Source organism: Neurospora crassa, linkage group V (assembly GCF_000182925.2).
Source record: "Neurospora crassa OR74A linkage group V, whole genome shotgun sequence".
Classification (NCBI taxonomy): Eukaryota; Fungi; Ascomycota; class Sordariomycetes; order Sordariales; family Sordariaceae; genus Neurospora; species Neurospora crassa.
The window spans coordinates 4,027,170-4,036,968 of NC_026505.1; the positions used below are offsets into that span (position 1 = coordinate 4,027,170).

The window sequence follows — 9,799 nt, forward strand, 5'->3', positions numbered from 1 at the left end:
GCCCAGGGCAGAACCGTGCAGGGAGAGTTCTGGATAAGATCATAAAGGGAGGTACTTCATCGTGATGCGGAACGTTCGATGTGCTGATTGTGCCTTCTCCAACACATTGGCTACCTTCCTTTCACCGCGGGGAGGGCCTCGATCCCACGTCGGTGAGAAAGAACGACTCATCCGTATATGCAGAAAAGGTGAGGGAAGGATTTCGACCTATTGCTAAGTAACATTTACTGAACCGTACAACTGAGGCTTCTTTGTATCCAACGTGCGACATCACTCAACCACACCTCTTGGCGCAAATCGGCCGAAGCCCAGATGGTATCGCAAAAGTGCTGGCATCTCGAACAGAAATTTTCGACTTCTTCACATCAACGTACATCTAACTTCTCAAGGACATGGGTGACGATAGTCAAAGCTCAGAACCGCCGTACAACGCGATGGTGTAGCAAAACGCTGTATGAAACCTTGTGTTGCTACCACCGACCGACCAACTCGCCTCACTTTCCTCTTTGGGACTTGGGTTGCTTTGGCTCTCTCTCTCTCTCTCTCTTGGCGAGCTCTCTCGCCCAAGACCGAGACGTTTCCTACCGTCGGTGGCTTCACAGAGAGGACACACACCACTGTCACCCCACCCCCACTGTCAGCAAGGACAATAACGGCGATGTTCAGAACGCTGGGTTTCAAATTCCCACTGTTTATATGTCGTGCAGGTTCAGTTCTCCGCCACGCCACTAGAACCAGTCCGAAGGTCTGGCCCGTTGTGCCACCGGGTAGGTTTTGCCCGTGGCAGACTTGCACGGCACGTTGCTTGGGAATAATGGAACCTTGACAGTTGGGTAGCCCCCGGGTCCTTCAGGTCACCATCCCTCGGCGCGCTTACAAGGACGGGATTTGGCAGACGACCACGGCTTTTTTTTTCTTTGTCAACTGGCGCAAGTACAATGCTGACAGACCCTGAAATTTTTACGTAGTCAAGCAGCCGTTCGCCATCTGTCTTCTTTGCTTGCGTCGCAGTCCCATCTGTCCACCAGCCTCCAAACCGTTGCTGCCGTTGTCGCTCGTTCCCTTCTGAGAGTCATGGTGTAGGGCTGTTCTCTTCAGGTACCCACACATCACCGACGATCTCAGGGTATAGCCAGACTAGTATAGCCCATCCTTGATCATGATGGAGGCTTCCATCCAACTCCACGTCCTGGCCATGCTCGTCTGGCTCATACCGGCCATCGTCACCGTTGCCGCTTATGAGAACTTTCAAGCCGTAGAAACAGGCGTTTTGTTGTCTCCTCGTTACTTCCAGGAATACGCTGCTTCAAACGCCAGTCCGCTGGAGAAGCGACAGGGCCAGCTGCAATGTCCTAATGACCAACACTCGTGTATGAGCTACCCATGGTGGATCTTATATGGCTAGAATGGCTGACGAGGTGATGTTGTATCATGTTTAGGCCTCGAAATCGGAAACGACGGTGGTAGCTTCTGCTGTGGGAACGACCAGTTGTATGTGATTCTTGCTCCCACTTCGCCATGAACTGGTTGCATACATTGGCTGTTGATATTGTTGCGCCAATACCTCCCGCCCATTTTCTTTGACCCCCCCTCCGATGATGCTGATGCTAACCAATCCTCAACAGTTGTCAGGCCAATCCGACTGCTTTGACTAAGGCAGCATGTTGCGCCATCGGTTCCAACTGCGGTTCTCCCTGCACATCAGACATGACGTTATGCGCCGCCACAAGAACCATAACAACAGGCGATAACCCATCAGTGACTCTCCTGTCAGCTTGTTGCGCGCGGCAATGCAGCGTTTCCTTCTATCTCTGCCCGAAATCCCTCGGGGGTAGCTGCTGCCCATATGGCCAGGCTTGCGCCGAAGGCGGCAAGTGTATCGCGACCATCACGCCCTCGTCCTCCATCAGCACTCTAGTCCCTCTGGTCCCTTCAGGCTGCACGACCAGCCAGACCTCCTGCGACGCCAGCATAGGCGGAGGGTGCTGTGATCTTACTCAGAGCTGCACCCAAATTACCGGCAAAGCATTTTGCGCCGAACGCGCTGCCTTTCCGACCATCAGCGGCATTGCCGAGTTCCACCCTGATCACGATCTGAGCGCAGGGGCCAAAGCCGGTATTGCCATTGGCGTGGTGGTCGGCTTTGGCTTGCTTATCGGCGTCTTGACATGGTGGTGTCTGCAATCCCGTAGGCGCAGAAGGGCAAGTGAAGCGGGCGGTACGGTCCCTAGTTTCTCGCACCGCTCCGGACCCAGTAGAATCATCGGCGCCATCATCGGTGGAGGAGGGAGAGAACAGCAACCCATGTCGGAAGTCACTTCCGATGTCCAGTCCCGGTCTGGTGGGACTCAAGACTATTTCGGCCCCGAGGCGGCGGTCGGGCCTTACTCTGATTCTAGGTTGCCATCGACGGGTACTACGCCCGGTATAGACAGAGACAGGGGCGTTCCGCTCCAGCCGCATGGTCCGGGTGATATTGCCGTGCCAGTCGAAATTGACTCGAGGATGATGACTGAGCAAGAAAATCAAGGGATTGGGGCCACAGCGTCACCGACGACGCATCAAGCCTCGGAGACTGGGCAGCCCGCAGGTAACCAAGAAGAAGATGGAGACCGGTATGAGCTGTACGGATCTGAGCCGTTGGATATGGAAGGAGGATCGGTATCACCGCTGTATACGCCCTCGCCGCATACGCAAACCATGCGGACGCCATCTCAGGAGGCGCCGAGGCCGGTGAAGTTGCTTTGAATTACTTTTTGGCTTGGAAGAGTGTCGGCGAGTAGCAATTTTGGTTGGACGAGTTAGCGAACTATTAACATGAAAAATCAATGATTGAGGACAAATTCGAGAGGACAAATTCGAGAGGACAAATTCGAGACCACTTATATGCATCCTAGGTTTTGCGGGGAGGCGGTGATTGATGCGAAAAAGGTTGCCTTTGCAGTTAATCACCGAATCTTTCCGTCAGTCGAGGGAAGACGTAGAAGAAAAAATAAACAAGGGTTTCAAATTCGCTATGCTTGATGGCTTACTTGCTTTCCTGCGTTTCATTGATATGACCCAAACGAGATATCCCCAAAAACACCACCAGAAATATTCCAGAACAAATGCCATGTGGTTGAGCACCATGTCGTCCTTGACTGATCCATAGCAGGCCAGATCGCTCGTTGGACGATACGACCAGAGAGGAGAATTCTTACCCATACATTCAATCCTCATGGACACCCAAAAAAGAAATTGGCAAACCAAAACATGAAACGGGTACATATGACAAAGACAAAGAACTACCACATTCACTCCTTCTTCCCATTCTTCTGCGCCACATTCTCCTCCTGATGAAGCATAATGCGATCCAAAATCTTATGGATCCCGCCACTTTTCCCCCTCCCATCATCGATGTCCTCCGTCATCTGCCTCGCCCTATCCACCAGCACCTTGATGACCTTGCGCGTGTACTCAAAGCTGCCTGTGCTCTCCATATACGCCACCGCGTACCTTTTCACCTCCTCATCCCCCGTCTTCTGCTTCAAGATGTTGAGCAGCTGCATGTTGCTCGGGTTCGACCGGATGCTGTGGATCACGGGGAAACTGAACTTGCCCTCCGTCAGGTCCTCGCACATGCCCTTGTTGGCCGTGTACTCGCGGTTCCACAGATTATGATAATCGTCGGCGATCTGGAAGATCAGTCCGATGATGTTGACGAGCGGGACGCAGTCCACCGGCGACCGCGACTCGGCCTGCATCAGCTTGATTCCCAAGCGGAACAGACCGCCTGTCTTGTTGGATACCATCTCTAGGTAGTCGTCCTCCGTCGGGCAGGTGAGCGTGTCACGCCAAAAGAGGTCCATTCCCTGGCCCCGGTGCAGGTTGAGCAGTTCTTCAGAGAAAATGCTGACGGCTTTGGGGTTCTTGAGCTTTTGCAATTCTTGCAGCGCGTAGAAATACACGTAGTTGGACGTGTTGATGGTCTGCGGGATGCCGAAGATGGAGTGGGCGACAGGGAAGCCGCGGCGCAGGACGCTGTTGTCTTCCACGTCGTCGACGAGCAAGGAGGCTGTGTGTAGCATGCTGATGACTTTGGTGATCACCTCGAGGCTTTCGGACGGCACATCAAGCCAGGCGTCGAAGGCCTTGACCATCTGCGATCGGATGTCCTTGCCCGGGTGCCCGTTGAGATAGTCGTAAGGACCCGTCAGAACCTTCTCCTTCTCTTCGGACCAGGTGCGCCGCGAGGGGCTGAAGAAGTCTTCGGTCGCAAATCGGTCTGGGTTCGGGGGAGGCTGGGGCGGCTGGGGCGCCATTGTGTATGGCGAGAAGGAAGTTGGGAGCATGCTGGGGAGACTGATTTGGGCGACCGAGGCCTTGCGTTTACGGGTTTGCGCCTGCTGTGTTGCAGCTAGACCGGCGGAAGAGATGCGATTAGAGGGTATGGCAACGGAAATTGGTTGATTCGAAGAGGTCCTTGGAGGGACGATGGCGGATGGGAACTTGGTGTTGATGTTGAAGGGAGCAATGAAGTCGTCGTTGTTGGAGAGAAGGGAAAGCGGGGCGGGTCCAGGTGAGGAGGAAGTCACGGCCATGGTGACGTGTTCCATTTCCTTTTTTTTATGTTTTATTATTGGAAACCCGTCGGTACTGTAGAGGATGCTAACCCCGTGCGTCGTCTGATCCAAAGTGGCCGGCGCTCTGGCTGGCTTCTTATAATTACTTGACGTGCTGTGTGACAACCGGAGGCAAGCTTCACGGTCTCGGGGGCAATATTCGATACCCGCACGCTATGACGATAATACCGCTTGACAGGTCGTGTGCCAATCGACAGCAATCGACCTCACTTTGCTATGAGAAGGGGGATTTGCCCTGCTTGCCTGCTGAGTGAACAAAGGCCAAGAGATCTATCTGTATCTGGGGTCAGCAAAGAATCACGCCGAATGGAAAGAAGGCCTCTTTCTGCTAGGTTCCAGCAAAACTCGAGATTGCATCCCCCGATCTTGTCACATGCCAGCCATCGTCACTGGATCCTCGGAAGCGATCAGGAAGGGAAACTAGGGGCGGACAAATCGGATCAAGCTCGCTGTAGCGCTTTCCTCAGATCTGACCTGCCTGTCCTTTCCTTTCCCCTGGCAGTGGATGCAAGGTGATTGCAAGTGCGGAGACTTCTTGGGCGGCCGACGGAGGACATGTTTGCAAGAATGAAACCCCGACGACACCTGAAAGTAGCGTGGTGGGGTTTCAGATGCGGGGCGGGAGCTCTCACAGGGGGACAAAAGAGCTTCACAACTGAAGATCGAACGGGCGATCCCGTCTCGCGCGCTCTTTGTCGGGAGCTCCCTGCTGAAACCGGCATCTTCTAGGGATGAAAACTGGGGAGGGTTTCTCACCTTGTAGTTTGTGGAAAAGCGTTCAAATTTCTGCTGTGATGTTGTCTCTTCTTGTCAGGGCTTCAGACCGACATGAACAAACAGAGAATAACCAAGGATTGACGCGTTGTTGCTGGTAAGGGGCTCGTCAAAAATGGGTAGGTAACTGTAGGTGGTAAGAGATGTTGAACGAGGTCGGCTGTTGTGGACCTTGCGCAAATTAGGGGTATTCCAGAAAAGCGGTCGAACGTGCGAGTTCAGTCCACTTCATCCATGCATATTGGGGAGATTCAAGACGATTTAGGAAAGGGGACGTCTGGACACTTTATATAGCACTCGATGGCAACGGATTCAAGCACACACGCGGCGACTTTGTGCACGTCTGTCGGCGATGCAAGACTTGACACAGGAAAGCGCCGAGTGCATAAAGTGAAGATCATGGAGAAAGCCCCAGCTGCATGGGAACGGCAAGATTCACGTGAAGATGGAGTACTGTGTAAAGGGCGCGATATCACCGTGATGACTTTGGTCTATGCCAGATATGTGAACCACGAGATGAGACATGGGCGGAGAAAGATTCCGAGCACATTTGAGAATGGTACTGCACGGAGTTGCAAGGCATGAAACGAACGACCACTTCATTACTCCGCGCTGAACCATGATTCAAGATGGATCCGCAGATCGATCCCATCACACACTCCTCGTCCTCCCACGTACACTTGTGAGGCCGAAACATACATGCGTTTATCGACCATTTCGAGGCGTTGGTGGTTGATTTGTTGTTGTCTGGATGCCGTGTCGGAGGCCTGTTCACCCGGGCTCCCGTCTCTGGACGGTCCACCTCCAACTTATGCAAGGCGGGTGCGCGGCCGGGGGTGCCTGCCCTAGTCTCAGTCAGACCCACTAACCTCCAAAACCACCCCACCCCACCCGTTTCTACAGTAGCAGGTCTAAACCAATTTTGAGCATTTCGGCCGTTAGCCGCTATAGGGCCCAACTATTGTAATTAAACTCTATTCTAGTTAAAATTAAAATATACTTTAACTCTAGTTATTTACTCTTACTAGAACGAAACCCCTAAAGTCGCAATGTATAATATATCTATTTTCGTTTTCTGCGATTCTAATTAGAACGAAACCCCTAAAATCGCAATACGTAATTTATCCGTTTTCGTTCACTATAACTCCGATCAGAACGACGTACATAGACCTACAACGCTTAATTTACCCAATATAATTTACTATTTGTTTTAGGAAATGGCCGTTCTAACTTTGCCTAATAACCCTTCTATATTTACGTTTAATTCGCCCTTCCTCTCGTTTAAATTCAATATTCTTCTAAATACTCTAATTATAGCGATATATTTAATTTATATATATTTAAACCCTAGGGCTTTAATTCTAACCCCTTACTACAACCCCCCAACCTCCCCGAACCTAATTGAATATAACTTACTACTATAGAATTAAAGTAATTTAAATATTACTAATTGGGATTAATACTTCGCTTGTTTTATTTAAAAGTATTAGGTATATTTATATCCTAGGGGGATATTAAAACCCTTTATCTATAATTAGATTAAAATAATTTAAAGTAATAACCGGCTATTAGGATCCTATATTAAATAATTTATTAATACGCTATATAATAATTATATATATAAAATTCTCTATTGTAGTAGTATTATAATATATTTTAATAATAAAAATAATTTATATAATATAAAGAGCTTCCGTTGGGAATTAATATTTCTCCCCAAATATATCGACCTATTCTTATTTTTCGTAAAGCTTAGTACCTCTTCTGCTCTATAGGGGGACTAGTTATATAATATTGCGGATCTATATAATATGTAATAGATTATATTAGTTATTAAATAGTATATTAATAGCCTACTTAAATATATACTTAAATTATATTCGCTTTTTATAGGTTTAATATAATATACCCGCGCTTATAAAAAAACGTAGGGATTATAAATTCGTTATAATGATTATATTTCGCCTATAATATATATAATTTTAGCTATTATTATATATATTATTGCCCCTAGCAAATCCGATTTCTTCTCGTAAATTATAAATTTATATTTATATACCAACGGCGTTGCTAAATATATTTAAGATACCTTATCTACTTTTAGTATTTATATATTTTATATTAAGATTATAATAATAATTAAAACTCTTATAGTTTCTATAATAGTTAGTACCGTCGATTATTTATCTTATAATTTATATTAATGCTTTTAAGCTAACCTTAAACGTATTGTCTCTAACCCTACTTTTATTATTATATATAATAATTATAATTATTTAAATATAGTTTAAGGTTTAGGTATTAATTAATAGGATATAATACGTAACTTTATAATTTACTTACTAATAGGTAGTTTTAATATTTAAAGCCTATTCTAACCTAATTAATTTTAGCCTACTATTCCCTTCCGACTGTATTAGATTATTCCAGCTCTTGTACAAACGCTATAATTATTTCGCCCTACTATAAATTGTTTAGTTATAGAGAAACTAAAGTCCCTCTTTCCGTTTATTAGCGAATAAGGCTCTCTTCCCGCCTATTGTTTCTCTAAGGTTAAACGATATTATATACTTAAAAACTATATTCTTTAAACGCCTACTATTAATGAGAACGAGGGTAAACTCGCCGGTGTCTACTGTTTATATAATAGACTATTTCTCGACTTACTTAGTATAAATTAGGTGTAATTTAGTAATAAGCTTTTCTTTATCTATAGTAATTAGAAGATAATATTATATATTCGCAAAATTATATTAATATAATTAGAGGTATAGAGCGTATATAATTATAAGTAGTAAATAATCTCTATCCCCGCGTTCTTCTATATTAAAATAAATTTCGTTAATTTAATTTTTCGGCACTTTTAGCCTCTCATAGAGTAGGATACCTACGGCCTTAGGAAGGCTAAAAAGGTAAAATAACTTAAGACCGAATTCTATTATAAATCGAAACTCCTTTATAATATATTTTATTCTAGAATTCTTACTTTTTTAATATAGAATTTCATTAATAACGGGTTCCTAAATCTTACTACGCTTAATCGGGATAGTATCGAAGCTACTATTACGGCTACCTTTTAGGCTAATAGAACTACCTATTTATTTATATAGCTTAATTATATTTATAACGAAATTTTTACTTTATAGGGATATATTAATAAATACCCGGGGGGCGGCAATAATTATATTAATATACAATTCTATAGCGTTTGTTGATACTTATATATTATTCGGCTATTACTTATTCTTATTCGCGCTATCTAATTTAGCGACTATAGGATACTCCGGCAAATCGTTAATTACTTACTACTCTTCTTCTATAGTAGAAAGGGTACTAATTACGGGCCCGAGATACTCTATTTCTCGTAGCTCCTTCGACCCGAAGTTATTAACCTAGAACTATTTAATACTATTCTAAAGTTTAAATTAGTATAATATATTATAATTAGTAGCTAGTAGAAAGAGATCGATTTAATAATAGAGTATATTAATCGCTCGTTTGCCCTAAATATTAAATACTATAAGAATTCGACGTACAATATTAAATTAACTTTTATAGAGCTGTCGGCTATTGGGCCTCTTACTATAATTATTCGTAGGGGGGTTGAATTAGAATTCGGGCGACCCAACGGCGGTAGATATACTAATTTATTAGCTAATATTAATATTATTAATTATATATATATAATATATAGGAATAGGTTTGTATTATAACGCTATAAACCTTTAGATCTAAATAATTTTAATGCGCTAGATCTATAGTACGATGGTTTATTTAAATTATTTTCGGGTACCCTTCGATAATTTAATTCCAAGGAGGTTCGGCTAGAAAAGGGGGAAGACTACGAATATTTTAGTTTATTTAATTATAAAGATAATAATCCTATTGTTATTAATAATCGGGGTAATAGAGTATCCGAAACGCTTAATTCAAGGGACGAAAGTAATAACGGGCAAATCTAAACAATAATTATACTAAACTCTATTAAGACTAGTATTTTACGGCAGCCTACTTAATTAGTAACCTACAATATAAGGTTTCTATATAACTTTACCGTTATATCCTAAAAGTATTTAATAACCTTCGCTCTAATTAAAATTAATAAGTAAAATCGTATAATCGGACCTATATTTTATAATATTTATATACTACTAATCCTTAATATAATTATTATTTAAAGTATTACCTATATATTAAGTATACGAATAGCTACTATACCCTATTATATATAATTAACCCCGCGACCTATAGGCTATATCCGAACTATTAAGATTTTTAAATTGGTAACCTACCTATAATTTTCACTTTAGTTCGAATTATAAAGCTATACTACGAATAGCCAATATAGTTACTATTTAATTAAATTTCCTAAATTACCCTCTCCCAACCTTCGTTCTAATTAG

The 9,799-nt window shown here is 44.2% G+C and overlaps 2 protein-coding genes across 2 annotated transcripts; one reads left to right on the plus strand and one right to left on the minus strand.

Annotated features, from left to right (window-relative positions):
• The first annotated feature begins 612 nt into the window (after positions 1–612).
• Positions 613–3,017, plus strand: NCU01426 (hypothetical protein). The gene is made up of 3 exons (XM_955601.2): positions 613–1,370; positions 1,440–1,491; positions 1,626–3,017. The coding sequence occupies exons 1-3, from the start codon at positions 1,160–1,162 to the stop codon at positions 2,746–2,748; spliced, it is 1,386 nt and encodes a 461-aa protein (XP_960694.2). The 5' UTR covers positions 613–1,159; the 3' UTR covers positions 2,749–3,017.
• On the minus strand, positions 2,986–5,744 carry al-3 (albino-3). Its single transcript, XM_955602.3, has 2 exons — positions 5,379–5,744; positions 2,986–4,896 (listed from the first exon to the last, which is right to left on the minus strand). The coding sequence occupies exon 2, from the start codon at positions 4,593–4,595 to the stop codon at positions 3,294–3,296; it is 1,302 nt and encodes a 433-aa protein (XP_960695.2). The 5' UTR covers positions 4,596–4,896; positions 5,379–5,744; the 3' UTR covers positions 2,986–3,293.
• Positions 5,745–9,799: the final 4,055 nt, after the last annotated feature.